The following is a 15,391-nucleotide window of genomic DNA, read 5'->3' on the forward strand; positions in this document are numbered from 1 at the left end:
AATCACAAATCCTCCCAAATTTTATTTTAAGTTAATGGGGTTTTTTATTTTACTCCATATTGAAACGATGTTAAGTTCAAGACCTATTTACTCATTCTTTTTTTTCCCCCTTGGAAATAAATGAGTTTGTCATATCTAATCACATCTCATTAGCTAAAGTAAGTCACATGGTCATGCTTTAGCTTCAACGTGGAGAGGAGTATAATCCTTCCATATTCCAGGAAAGGGAAGAGAACTAGAAATACTATTGTCTCTAGTAAGTTTCTACACTACCTGACAGTTCAAATGAAATTTTTATTTTAAAAACGATCTTATTGCCCAAAAAACATTTAAACAAAATGACAAATTTTAAAGAGGAATAAATCACTCGTTTTCCACCTCTCTAAAATATCAGCTATGCAGAGATTTCTGGGTTCTCATTTCCTTATGCCTTTAAAATTTTCACGTGCTTGTCATTAGAGTCTAAATACAATTTTTTAAATATTTAGCATTATGTCATATCCATTTTTCTACATTGCTACAGTCTTTATTATTATTATTATTATTATTATTATTTTTCTTTGAGATGAAGTCTCACTCTGTCACCCAGGTTGGAGTGCAATGGCACGATCTCGGCTCACTGCAACCTCCGCCTCCCAGGTTCAAGCGATTATCCTGTCTCAGCCTCCCAAGTAGCTGCGATTACAGGTGTACACCCAGCTAATTTTCTGTATTTTTAGTAGACACAGGGTTTCACCATGTTGGCCAGGCTGGTCTCGAACTCCTGACCTCAAAGTTCTGGGATTACAGGTTTGAGTCACCATGCCCAGTCTATAATTTTTGATACCAGTGTAATAAATTGAATTCTTAATAAATCAGGTGTTCTTAGAGTATCTAATAATTCCTATTCTGATTTTAAATTTGTATTCAATCTAATCCTTAATCCTCTCCTGTGTTTAAAGAAAATAAATCAATAAACTAATACATTTCATGTCTTAAGCACTTGTCAGAAAACTTGAGATTTTTTGGTCACTCATAACATGCAAATATGCTATTAAAGAATCTGCTTGGCTCTGAGAAAGTATTACTAAATTCTTAAGAGGCATTTTTTTCTAACATAAATAAGTAGTTTGACAATCTTGTCAACAGAAAAAAGAGCAGAAGCTAACTAAAGGAATATGATTATTATATTGGTCAAAAGCTGTATCTAAAGATGTCAATTTTCAGAGAAGAGTGATATTTTAAGAAAATAAATTTTACTTTATAAAATTCTTTCTTACAAAACCAAAAACGGAGGAAGTAACAGGGTAATATAAGATTATTTACTGTAAGTTTCCATTTAATGGCAAGTTCCCTTGAGTGAGTTTGAAATATATAATAAATATACAAAAATTAAATGGCATCAAAGCTGCCTGGTTGTGCACCTAATATAAAAATGAGCAATTCCTGTGCTGAACTTTAGGATGTTGAAGCTAGTGGCTCAACCATTAATTGACTGTTAATGGAAGACAAGAAAAAGACACACATTAAAAATTGAGGCACTGGCAAGAAAGTGGCTCCCAGACAATTTCTAGTTGTTTAGGAAAAATCTTGAGAATACTTTAAGGGAGTCTAATAACACATGTTGCATGAAGAAAAAAAAATGTGTATATTTAAATGTGTCCTACCATTTTCACTTCAATATCATCTCGTTCCTCCTCAACTTTTATTTCTTCCTTCTGAATTAAGTGAGACCTTTTTCCTTGTTGTTTGGACTCTTCTTTGACCTCTTTGCTGATTGCTTTTTCTACATTTTCAATATCATCTTTGACAAGCTCAGTTACTGTGGAAGTGTGTTCTTTTGATGGTGTTGAAACAGGGTGCAGTGCAGAAACATGATCATAGTGAGTATGCAGGAGTCGTACAGCAATGTCACTTGTTGCTAATATCCTTGGAATCTCAAATCCAATTTGTGTTTCAGAGAATCTGACACTTCTGTGCCTGTTAATAATTAATTACAACAAAAAAGATGAGACCCTAGGAAACTCTAGATCTGTGTCAAATTTATAACTAAGCAGTATTTCTCTTCACTTTAATTTTGCTCCAATTTTTAGTCTGATCACATGTGCTTTCTTTGCAGCATTTGGACCCAGTTGCGGATGCTATCCTTCACAAAACAGTTTATTGGGATCCATAACCCCACATTCTTCTCCATCTCTGGCAGTTCCTTCTGTCTCCTCTATATGGCCTTCTTCCTGACCATCCCTTTGATGTTGATATTACTCAGTTCTCCATCCTAAGCCCTCTTTCTCCTCTCCCTCAACACACACTCTCTGGATATTGTTACTTCTGTGGCCTCAATGACTATCTATATTATCAGAGGTTTTTAATATGAGCTTTATTTTTCCTAGGGTTGGGTAGGGGTATGACGCATCTCTGAATGGGCTTCAAGAGGTTCAAAAATGCCCTTCCACAAGTGCAAGCATCTGTGATTACCTGACATTCGGAAGAATCTGTGACCCCCGAAAAGTGAAGAAACATTGGTCTATATGCTGATGACTCCTCAAAATATACTACACCTCAGATTTCTCTCAATGCCTTCAGCCAGTTGCACTCTGGTATCTTATAAGTACTTCAAACTCAGCCAGTTCAGCACCGAACTCATCATCCTTACAACCCCCACCCCAATCGTCATCAAAATGAAACTTGTTCTGCCTGCACTATTCCTTATCTCGTAAAAGACACCACCTAATTCTCTTCTTAAACCTGGGTAGTGAGTATAGAGCTATTCATTTTATTTTTATTCATTTAAAACTACACAGATTAATTTCCTTCACTTTTCTGTACTTGACACATTTTACAATGAGAAAGGTTACTATATTGTCCCCGATTAGATGTGAACCGAAGAGTTTTTTGTCTTTTTTTATAACAAAAGGAAAGAACTTGGGAAATATTTTGTTCTTCCCTTTTACTAAACATCAAAAATAAAGTCCAATTTAAAAAAAAAAGAATGTCACATGGCTAGTCTTTTCGGAGGTAGGATCCACACCTAGGCCTCCTAATTTTATTCTGGTTATTTTCTCTAAAACTCACTGCTATACTAATGCAAGTAACTTAAAATGTTTAAAGATCAAGCAGCAACCAAGTGATCGTGAATTTGCCATCATCACTGTCATTCCTCAGAAAGATGTTTCTTTGTTGAAAACTATTGGGGAAACAGCACTTAAATGTCCAAGAAATACACATATGAAAATCTATTGTTTTTAACAGTTCACAAAGATTCATTAAAAAAAAAAAATCCAGATTGCCATGTAGAAAGTACCTATCAGCCAGGCGCAGTGGCTCACGCCTGTAATCCCAACACTTTTTGGAGGCCAAGGCAGGCTGATCACTTGAGGTCAGGAGTTTGAGACCAGCCCGGCCAACATGGTGAAACCCTGTCTCTACTAAAAATACAAAAAAATTAGCCAGGTGTGGTGGCATGCGCTTATAATCCCAGCTACACAGGAGGCTGAGGCACAAAGAATCGCTTGAACCCAGGAGGTGGAGGTTATAGTGAGCCGAGATCACACCACTGCATTCCAGCCTGGACAACAGAGTGAGACTCTGTCTCAAAAAAAAAAAAAAAAAAAAAAAGAAAACAAAAAGAAAGGACCTACCAATTCTATTTTTTTGGAGGGTAGAGGGGTTAAGTGGGTAAAGAGAAGAGGAAGACCTGGTATTTAATGAGTATATATTTGTAATAAACACTATGCTATAACTTTTACATGCAGTCATGTTTAATCTTCAATCCAATCCTATTAAGGGACATAATCATCATTTTACTGATGATATACTGAAGCTCAACAAAGTTAAGTAACTTGCGTAAGTAAATGGCAGGTTTATGATTCAACCTTCAGTGGGCTAATTTCCTAAAATGGGCTTTTCCAAACACACCATGCTGCTATGCAGTAGGCATCTGTCTGGCAATCATGATGTGGTTCAATGTCTTTCCACCTACAGGGAAAGTATTATCTACAAGGGTACCTTGGATTCTTCTTGAGGTTTGCCCACACATATAGAGTAACATTTTCATCTTTAATGACTTTTTCCATATTTCCACTGTCCAGATCTGCCAAAGTACTAGCTTGCTGTAAGAGAAAAAGAAAACATTACAAAGGGCCACAGGCCTCATAAATTATACAACTTAGATAAGTTACTTTATCACTTATGTGTTGGATTCCCTTTGTTAACCACCTAAAAGAGTAACTTGGGTAAAAATCAGGTTCAATCAACATGACAAAGGATTGTTTTAAAAAATTCTCTAAAGGATGCAAATGTATTTACTTACTTAAACATGCATCTCCTTTTTCCATTCGGTTTCTCCTAAGGTGTCTAAGAATTCAAGTCACTCTTAGGTTGGGTGAGGCAGCTCATACCTGTAATCTGAGCACTTTGGTAGGCCAAGTTGTAAGGATCATTTGAGTCCAGGAGTTCAAGAACAGCCTGGGTAACATAATGAGACCCCTCATGTCTACAAAAAATTAGCTGGGTGTGGTGGTGTGCGCCTGTAGTCCCAGCTACTTGGGAGCTGGGAGGATCCTAGGTGGAAGGATTGCTTGAGTCTGGGAGGTTGAGGCTGCAGTGGGCCATGATTGCACCATGCACTCTACCCTGGGTGACAGAGCGAGACTGGGTCTCAGAAAAGTAAAAAATAAAGTTGCTTCTATGTTTCCGGGTAGCACCTGTGGATTAATATTATGTTACCTTTCTCAGTCATAACATCAGAATCATGACTTTTCATTTTAACTATACACATGCTGCTTTATCTGTATCTTACTAAAATGTAGACTATTCTACTGCAAAGTTAACCTATCTCGGAACATATCAAGTTTAGAAAGCAAAATATCCAGCTTATAAAATCCAGATGAGTCATGTTTTCACTAGTCTAATACTTAATATCCAATATTAACCATAAAACTCAAGTATGTTCTTAAGAATTTTAAAACAAAAACTAACATAGTTTGATGCCTATTACTCAAGAAATCAGCTGTCATAAAGGATTTGAATAAGTCAATATGTGGTTGCTAGAACGTAAAACTTTAAAATGTTGAAGATTATATTTATTATTAATTTTTTTAAGTGTGATTATTCTTGCACACTTTTTGTTTTCTGTAACTGTAACTTTTTGAAGTGTTCAGGACAGTTATCTTGTAGAATTGTCCCACATTGTGGATTTCTATTACTGTTTCCTCAAGGCATTGTTTAACTTGCTCCTCTATCCTCTTTATTTTTGTACACTGGAAGGTCTAGGGGTTTAACTGGATTCAGGTCCACCACTTTCAGCAAGGAGGCATCATAGGTTATGCTGTATTCTTCATGCTGCATCCTATCAGAAGACATACGATGTTCCATTATATTAATGATATGAACTTGATCACTTGGTTAAGGTGCTGACCACAAAATCCACCCATTGCAAAGTACATTTTCCCCAATCTGAGGTCAAATACTTTGGCACTAGAAGAATTATGTATTCCTCAAAAGCTTTTCACCTAATCACTTAGGTAGCCATTGAGGATCCTTATGTGAAGCAGTTACCACACTGGGGATTGAGAAATGGTGATTTCCTAACTGATCACTGCATCCACATTAGATAGATGGCATTCTACTGTAAAGAACTGTTCTTTCTTCACTCCATCTTCCCCTTTGTTTCTGAAGTATCACTATAAACTCAAAAATTTTTATTTATTCAATTTTTTATAATTGATTATAATCATTATTCTGATATTCAAATTATTCCAAATTTGATCAGTGGGACTTCTAAGCTAGCCTCTTAGCTGACAGCATCTCTTTCATACAATGTCATTAGTCTCTGAGCGTTTGCTTGCCTTCTAGCACAGGAAGACAATTCAGCCTCATCTTTCACTTTTCCTGCCCCAGAACTGAAATCTCAAATCCTATTTATGGAATAAAAAGAAATCTGGTTCATGCTGATATTTCAAATTGAAATATAACATTATAGTATTTTTTCTAATCCTCCTCCTCCTCCTCTTCTTCTTCCTTTTCTTCTTCCTCTTTTATTTATTATTATTATTTTTTGAGACAGAGTCTGCCTCTGTTGCCAAGGTTGAAGTGCAGTGGCGCGATCATGGTTCGCTGCAGCCTTGACCTCCTGGGCTCAAGCGATGGTCCCACCTCAGGCTCCCAAGTAGCTGGGACCACAGGCAAACCATGCCTGGCTAATATATATATATATATATTAGGATGAGGTCTCTTATCCTATCCTTATATATTATTATCCTAAGAATAATAATAATAATATAAGGTGAGTGCAAAAGTAATTGTGGTTTTTGCCATTACTTTTAATGGCAAATAGAAATAATATTCTATTTCTTCAAAAATAAAATGTCTGGCAGGGAGCAGTGGCTCACACATGTAATCCCAGTACTTTGGGAGGTCAAGGAAGAAAGACTGTTTGAGTCCATAAGTTTGAGACCAGCCTGGGTAACACAGGGAGATTCCATATTTACTATCTCTAAAAAAAACCAAATCAAACCAAAACAAAACAAATTACATTTAAAATAAAATCATTATCAGTTATTAAATCTGAATAAATATATGTACTTTAAATTATATCTACTAACTTTTCCATAAAACTCTTGATTTTTCAGTTTAAAAAATACTGAATTATTTTATATATAAACATAAAATGTTAGCTTTTATAAAAACTTAATATATAAGCAAAATACTCACACTTACTCTGGAGAAGTATTTCTGTGGCTACATTGAATTTAAGATGAAGGAGCTCCTGCAGGTTGTTTAGAATTGATTCTTGGTACTGCTTATTATATTTTTTATCTTGCAAATCACACGGTGGACGTTTCCAATAAAATAAATTCAATTTCTCAATTAACTGTAAAGTAAAATAATATTTTGGCATTAATCTCAGAGAAAATAGTCAAGGACCAAGTGGGAATGTTCTATCCCTTTTGAACTGAAGAACACATCCTTAGCGAAACATATAGAAATCCTTTCCTGTATTTATTCTGTAATTTAAGATCATAAACAAAAATTTCCTCCCAAACTCCTTTAAAATTAATTGTAACACACTGAATAAATAAAAATCCATGAGTATATAGTGTTAGACGTTCAGAAATGAAAGGGGAAGGTGGGGTGAAGAAAGAACAGTTCCTTACAGAAGAATGCCATCTATCTAATGTGGATGCAATGATCAGTTAGCAGATCACCATTTTTCAATCCCCAGCGTAATAACTGCTTCAGATAAAGATCCTCAATGACTATCTAAATGATTAGGTGAAAAGCTGTTGAGGAATACATAATTCTCCCAATGCCAAAGCATCTGACCTCAGATTGGGGAAAATGTACTTTGCAATGTGGAGATTTAATGGCAAACACCTTAACCATATGATCAAATTCGCATCATTAAATTAATAATGGAACATCATATGGCTTCTGATAGGATGCAGTATGAAGAACACAACATAACCTATGATGCCTTCTAGCTGAAAACGGTGGCTCTGAATCTAATTAAACCCTCGGACCTATCAGTTGACTATGTGTGACAGAGCTTTCATTAGCAAGTTAATAAATGAGTGGCAACTTGTCATTATCTAAGACTGAGAGACAATAGAGAAAACAACAATAATATAACAACAATGAGGAGGAGGTGGAATAGAACTACTACCATTTTTACTGAATGCTTACTATGCACCAGGAACTGTTCTAAATATTGTATATGTTTTAATGCATTTAGTCTTCATTATAATTCTATGAGGTAGACATTGTTACGGTATATATTTTATAGATGACGAAACTGAGGCACAGTGTGATGAAGGAACAACTAGTAAGTGGCAGAATTAAATTTTGAACACTGACACAGATAATACACAGAAATTTTCTGAATTAAGATAGGCAGCATCGTAGGGTAGGGTAGTATGGACTCAAGCAAGAATGCTAGGCTTCAATCCTGGCCACCTCTCAACTAGCAGTGTGATCTTGGGCCAGTTATTTAACATCTCTGTGCCTTAACTTCCTCATTGGAAAAATGGGGTTTATAGTACCTATCTCCTAGTGTTATCATGAGAACTCAGAAAGCTAGTATTTCCGAAGCTTGGCATAGATTAAGTACTATGTAAGAGTTTATTAAATAAATTTGAAAATTTGGAAATTGGTGTTTACTATGGGGCCATTTCCTTCTGTTACTGCTATCCAACTCCACTTGTTCTGCAGCTTTCTGCTTTCGTTTCCTATTGCTGTGATTACTCCCATCTTCTGTCTCCTGTGTTATTGAACTTATCCTTTTCTCATCTTTTTTGCTCTTTATTACTTCTACTTCTGACTCCTCATTCTTGTAACAGGAAGATGTCCCTTGCAGCTCATCACTGGTGAACTCTAGTACTACTTCCCACTACCTCCCTGCTAATTGCAAAGTACCAGATTCCTAAGCTGACGTTATGCCATGGCAGCTTCTCTGGTAAAGAGGATGTGTAGTAGCAAGAACACTGTATGATTAATCCACTGGCATTTAAATAGCTCAGACTGTATGGGAGACTCCTTGGGCCTTTGGAAAGTCAGAGTAAGGTCCATCTAAGGTCTCATAGTGGACTGTAAGCAAATCACAATCTATGTTTCTTTATTTGTTAAAGGACTCTCATAACTTTGTTGTTCAGATTAAATCATGCAATGCATGGTATGAGCTTAAAAGAGTCTACAGTTATACTCTCTTATGACAACATGCAGTTAAACTACAGCAGCAATGACAGGAAGCATAAAACTGTGAGGAACTAGACCAAAAAAGCACTAAAGGATAATAACAGGAATAAGAGTAGTGAATTCCTTCTAGTTTCTATTATCATGTAAGTGTGTTTAAGTGTGAATTTATTTATCCTAACTTGATGTGACATAAAAAGAAGTATTTGGTCTCCGCCCCCTGTTCCTGGTATAAGCTTCTTAGAATTTCTTGAGGGCTAGGAATGAGAGAAACAGCTTTTGTTATTTATAATAAGCCCTTTTCAACCTTAGTCTGAGTTTATGCTAGTATGATGAGTCTTAGCAGATGGGGGCTGACTGCCAGAGGGACCAACCATGAGATTAGAGGGCTGAAACCTGCAGCCCCACTCCCTGGCCTCCAGGATGGGGAGAGGGGATGAAGATGAACTGAAACGCCAGTGGCAAATGATTTAATCAATCATGCCTACATAAATGAGGTTTCCATAAAAAACTCAAACAACGAGGTTCAGAGAACTTTCTGGTTGGTGAACACACTGAAGTGTTGGAAGGGTGGAGTGCCCCAAGAGGGCATGGATGCTCTACATTCCTCCCTACGGACCTCACCCCTTGTATTTCTTCATCTAGTTGTTCACTTGTATCCTCTGTAATATCCTTTATAATAAACCAGTAGAGGTGAGTAAATGTGTCCCTGAGTTTTGTGAACCATTATAGCAAATAACCTGACCAATGGCTTGTGGCTGATTTATAACAGGCTGATCAGAAGTACAGGTGACAAGCTGGGGCTCATGACTGGAAGTGAAGGAAGAGGCAGTTTTGTGGGACTGGGGTCTGCACTAGCTCTAAGTACTCAGTACCAGCACTGGATCGAAGGACACTTAGTAGGTATCTGGAGAGTTGGAGAATTGGTTGGTGTGAGAAAACCCCATATACATTTGGTGTCAGAAGTGTTAAAAGTATAAACACTAGTTTTTCTTTTTACTTAGAATTTCTCGAGTTTCTTGAACGTGAAGATTCACATCTTTCATAATTCTGGAAATTTTTCAGCCATTATCTCTTTGAATATTGTCTCTCTTCCATTCTTCTGTATCCCTTCTTTTCCATATGTTTTTAGCCCTTCTTACTCTATCATACATGCCTGTCAACTGCTCTTTCATATTTTCTATCTCTTCATCTCTGTGCTGTCTTCTGGTAAATTCTTCCAATCCAACTTTTGATTTACTCCTGATTAAAAATTCTCGGCCGGGTGCAGTGGCTTATCCCTGTAATCCTAGCACTTTGGGGGGCCAAGGTGGGTGGATCATTTGACATCAGGAGTTTGAGACCATCCTGGCCAACATGGTGAAACCTCATCTCTACTAAAAATACAAAAATTAGCTGGGTGTGGTGGCACATGATTGTAATCCCAGCTATTGGGAGGCTGAGGCATGAGAATTGCTTGAACCCAGGAGGTAGAGGTTGCACTAAGCCAAGATCACGCCATGGCACTCCAGCGTAGGTGACAGAGAGAGATGCCATCTCAAAAAATAAATTAAATAAATATTCTTAGTGGAGACATTTTTGTTTCTTATTCACTAAAGATAAGCCAAACACTTCTTATCTCTTTTTGCACAGTAAATTTTTCTTGTTATCCATAATGTCTTTTGAGGTTCCCAGCCATACAGGAGTCTCTGGTTCAACTTGCCACCTTGTATGTACTCTACTAGGCTTTGCATCCTGATGGCCCTTTGAACCAGTGCTAAGCCACTAGCAGTTAGCTAGCTAAGCCACTAGGTAGTTAGCTGGGAAGCCACTGGCTTCAAGACTTTCTTACTTTCTGGATTGTTTTATGGCCTGTAAGGTTTTACCTTACTTTTTTGTGATTAGGGCAATGAATTTAAATTTTTAAAAATAAATTAGTTTTTCTCCCCCCAGTATTTTTAAGTGCATTGTAAAGTGGAAGTTTCCAGGCTAGTCTAACCATCCTATTTGCAGGAACAAAAGTTAGAATATTCTCTTTTGTCTTTGTACCCCCATTGTCTATAACAGAGTCTATACCTGGCACCTAGTAAATATTAAAAATCATGGGTACTAAATCACTGAACAGTGGATATTCCAACTGAGGACAAAATTACCCACTACCCCCAACCGAGTTATCTACATGAACGCATGCAACTTGATTTTTTTTCTTGATTAGACAGACAAATAATGTTTTATGATATGGTGACCTTAGCTAATGTGGCAAGGAATTCTTAGGACTTGTAAAAGAAAAAAGAAAATGAAAAGCTTACCAATTACTTCTTTTGCTAAGGGTTCAGAAGCAGTAGTGTTATTATTTGGCAAGTAATATATTAATTTATTTTTATTTTGAGTTAATATCAGACTATTTGTAATAGCCAGTTTATAGGAAAATACATAAACACCTACATTTAGCACTACTTTACTCTTCTCAATCACTTCCTCAAAAGTCTCATTTGTTTTCTCTTTCCACAAACTAATAAACGTGTTCATTTCTTGGGCTACTGAAGGATCAGGACTCCCATCACATTGAATGTAGTGTTTCCACTGTGGAATAAAAATGTTTAAAGGTTCACACTGATGAAGATTCAACCAAAGATTAAATGACTTTTTTTTTTAAGTATAAATTCTTATAACCTAGTTTAACCAACTTAGATAAAAACATGATAGCTTTAACCATTAACTTGAGAGAGCTCCAAAATAACCAAATTCTTATTTATCCAAGTAATTTCTAATCCTTAACATTCAGATACATAGAAGCACTAATTACTTTCAGATTTTTATTTTTAAAGCATTATTTATAAGTAGTTTTTGTTTTGCTTAGTTTTCCTCTCTAATCATAGAGCTGCTTATTTGCAAAGGCCAACACTTGGGCTAATTTCTACTTCCCAAGTTATTACTAATGTCTAGTTGCCACTGGCATTTTAGTACGAGGCCTTCCATTCATTTTGTGGTTTATGCAAATTTCACATTTGTAATCATATTGTACTGCACTTAGAATTTTTCACTTAAGATTATACCACAATCTTTAGCCATATTACAGTTTTTCATTTTTCTTCTGATATTCACCTACATTATTTCCAAAGTTATGCTGTTGTGAGCAAGACTAGACTGCCTTAAGCACAAAGCTTTTATGTTTTAATTTAGCATAATTTCCCTAGTATACATTCCCAGCAATTGAGTCAGTGTCAAAGAATATAAACATTTCTAGGACGTTATTACTGACAAATAGCTTTCTACAAAGTTATGTTACTTTACTTTGCCATAAGCAATCAATTTGTCAGATGAGAGGGTTTTTTAAAACAGATAAATTTAAAGTTTCTTGGCATCAAAATTGGACTACAACTCCATCTTGTGGTGACAAAAGTATTAGCTAAAAAAGAGAAATCAGTCTTACCCGAGAAAGCAATCTAGTCTCCTGTTTCAATTTCTCTGCTTCAGGAAAACACCTCTCTAATAAATAAAGTTCTTCAAGTTCTTCATTTCTCCTTTCTAGATCCTGTTGCACAAGGACAGATATATTGATCTGCTCTTTAATTTTAGCTTTTTGTTTCACAATTAGCATCTAAAACACGTGGCTAAATATATAACTGTAGTTCCAAAATGAATATTAAAATTAGTTTGAATATAACTGATATCTCCAAAAGGTTTCATCTGTAACAGTGGCTTACAAAGTGTGATCTATAGACTCTTGGTGGCTCTAGAACTTGGGATCTGTGAGGTCAAATCTATTTCCATAATATTAACATTATCTGAATTTTTCATCGTGTACCTATTTGCACTGATTGTGCAAGATGGTGTGAAAGTGCTGATGTCTTAGCACAAATCAGTGACCCCAAACTGTACTACTTCTATGGGGAGAGGTGAGGGGAAGGAACCAGCTTCACAAAAGAATGCCCGGATGGACAGGTACAGTGACTCACAACTGTAATCCCAGCACTTCGGGAGGCCAAGGCACGCAGATCACGAGGTCAGGAGTTCGAGACCAGCCAACATGGTGAAACCCCGTCTCGACCACAAATACAAAAATTAGCCAGGTATGGTGGCGTATGCCTGTAAGCTCAGCTACTCATGAGGCTGAGACGGGAGAACTGCTTGACCCTGGAGCCAGAGGTTCCACTAAGCCAAGACCGCGCAACCACACTCCAGCCTGGACAACAGGGCAAGACTCTGAATCACATTAAAAAAATAAAAATAAAAATAAAAGAATGCCCTGACGAAGAGGTGAAAAATTATTAATTGTATTAAACCTCAACCCTAAGTACATGTCTTTTTAATATCCTGTTGGATAAAATGGGAAGTAAGCACAAAGCTCTTCTGTTGCATATCAAATGACAATACTGTCTTGAGAAATATCACTTGTGCAATTATTTGACTATTTTGGCAGACATTCTCTCAAAAATGAATGAATGGAGTGTGTCATTTCAAGGATACAACTCAAAATATTTATTGCCAATGATAAAATTCAAGCTTTCAGGCAAAAATTCAAATTTTAGAAAACTTGTATCTATCACTGTAAGCTTGAAAGCATTCCAATCTTTAAAAACTTCTGGCTTGGGCCTGGCGTGGTGGCTCACATCTGTAATCTCAGCACTTTGGGAGGCAGGGGGTGCATGGATCACAAGGTCAGGAGTTCAAGACCAACCTGGCCCCGTCTCTACTATAAATACAAAAATTAGCCGGGCGCGGTGGCGGCCACCTGTAATCTCTGCTACTCAGGAGGCGAGGCAGGAGAATCACTTGAACCTGGGAGGTGGAGGTTGCAGTGAGCCGAGATCATACCATTGCACTCTAGCCTGGGTGACAGAACAAGACTCCGTCTCAAAACGAAACGAAAAAACTTCTGATTTGATTGGTGATTATACTAATGTATGTGATTTTTGATAATGAATAATAAATTACATCAACATTTGGAAGCAAATAATTCAGTGAACCAAACCTTTTCAAGCAACACATGATAATGCTAAATCATATATGAAAACAAGATCTATTCAGAGGGTAAGATAGATCAATGTTTTAAAATAACAGAGTATGAATAGTTCATTGATATGGTTTCATATTCCACATTAAGAAACTATGACTTGTAGAGTTTTGATATAGTATCAAAGAAGAATATCCACAATTATCAGAAAGGCTATTACAATATTACGTTTTTTCCAATTATGTATCTGTATGAGGCCAGATTTTCTTTATATACTTCATACAAAACAACACATGGCAACAGATGGAATACTGAAATAGATATGAGAATCCAGCCGTTTTCTGTTAAGTCAGATATCAAATACATTTTTAAAATGTAAACAATGCCAATCATTTCCTCAATTTAAAAAAAAAAGTTGTTTCTTTAAAATGTTCATGTATTTACTTGTGTTTAATAAAGTTTATTTTATCAACATGTAATGTCTGCTAATGTAAGCAGTTTAAAATTTTGTTTTAACTTCTAATATAGTAAAATATTGATTGATGTAATCCACATAAACATAAGCTCCTTGTGGGGTCTTCAGTTTTAATAGTAATGGAGTTTGGTCTTGAGATCAGAATATTTCAGAATTACTGATCTAAAAGATTCTAGTGAAACAGACAAGTGAAACTAAAAAAGGAGAGGTAGAATTTGAATATTTTGCTTTTTTTTTTTTTTTTTTGGTTGCTGTCAACTTGTCTATAAAACGGATTCACATATGCTTTAAGGTTACAAGCATACACTCTTCAGCAAGACCTGCTTAGATCTAAGTCTTGACTATGCCACTGATTAGATGCTTAATTTCTCCATACCTTGATTTCCTCATCGGTGAAATCTAGATAACAATGTCACTTATTCTATGGTAGGATTAAGTTCATGTAGGCCTAAATATTCCTGGTAGCTATGGACTGAGAAGGACATTAAATGACAATAGATCTGATAGCCATAGTTTAAAGTATTCATTAAGAACATTATTAATGTTTATTTACTTTTGCTTCAAGTCGATTCCATTTTTCTTTCTCAATTCGTTGTATTTCAAGCCTTTCCTTTTCTTCTTTCTCATATTTCAAACGGGCTTCCTCTAAAGAACCAAAAAAAATTTTTTTCTCAGTGAACAGATCACTGTATTTTTAAGCCCTTAAAATTACTCCTAACATTTTCAAGATGTAGTGGTGGCATCTTTTATAGAAGTCACAGTCTTCATTACATACATGGTAGATATGAGAAAAGTGTCAGTTCTCCATTCTTCAAGAAAGTAACTACAAGAAAACATCAAACAACCCCATCGAAAAGTGGGTGAAGGATATGAACAGACACTTCTCAAAAGAAGACATTTATGCAGCCAACTGACACATGAAAAAATGCTCATCATCAGTGGCCGTCAGAGAAATGCAAATCAAAACCACAATGAGATACCATCTCACACCAGTTAGAATGGCGATCATTAAAAGAAATCAGGAAATGGCTGGGCATAGTGGCTCATGCCTGTAATCCCAGCACTTTGGGAGGCCGAGGTGGGTGGATCACAGGGTCAGGAGTTCGAGACCATCCTGCCTAACACAGTGAAACCCATCTCTACTAACAATACAAAAAAATTAGCTGGGAGTGGTGGCGGGCGCCTGTAGTCCCAGCTACTCTGGAGGTTGAGGCAGGAGAATAGCGTGAACCCGGGAGGCAGAGCTTGCAGTGAGCCGAGATTGCACCACTGTACTCCAGCCTAGGCAACAGAGCAAGACTCCATCTCAAAAA

The 15,391-nt window shown here is 36.5% G+C and overlaps 1 protein-coding gene across 2 annotated transcripts in view; it reads right to left on the reverse strand.

The window, feature by feature from the left end:
* DNAI7 (dynein axonemal intermediate chain 7) overlaps positions 1-15,391 on the reverse strand; it is a 93,798-nt gene that overhangs the window by 39,449 nt on the left and 38,958 nt on the right. The window contains exons 4-9 of one of the 2 annotated variants that reach the window (XM_017864508.1): positions 14,632-14,723; positions 12,080-12,181; positions 11,092-11,229; positions 6,697-6,850; positions 3,985-4,088; positions 1,647-1,959 (exon numbers count right to left, since the gene is read on the reverse strand). In XM_017864508.1, the coding sequence (XP_017719997.1) occupies positions 1,647-1,959; positions 3,985-4,052 (381 nt within the window). In that variant the 5' untranslated portion in view covers positions 4,053-4,088; positions 6,697-6,850; positions 11,092-11,229; positions 12,080-12,181; positions 14,632-14,723. The remainder of the gene's footprint in view (positions 1-1,646; positions 1,960-3,984; positions 4,089-6,696; positions 6,851-11,091; positions 11,230-12,079; positions 12,182-14,631; positions 14,724-15,391) is intronic. The other variant, XM_017864510.1, reaches the window with a different exon arrangement.

This window comes from Rhinopithecus bieti, unplaced genomic scaffold (genome assembly GCF_001698545.2).
Source record: "Rhinopithecus bieti isolate Rb0 unplaced genomic scaffold, ASM169854v2 scaffold_72161, whole genome shotgun sequence".
NCBI lineage: Eukaryota > Metazoa > Chordata > Mammalia > Primates > Cercopithecidae > Rhinopithecus > Rhinopithecus bieti.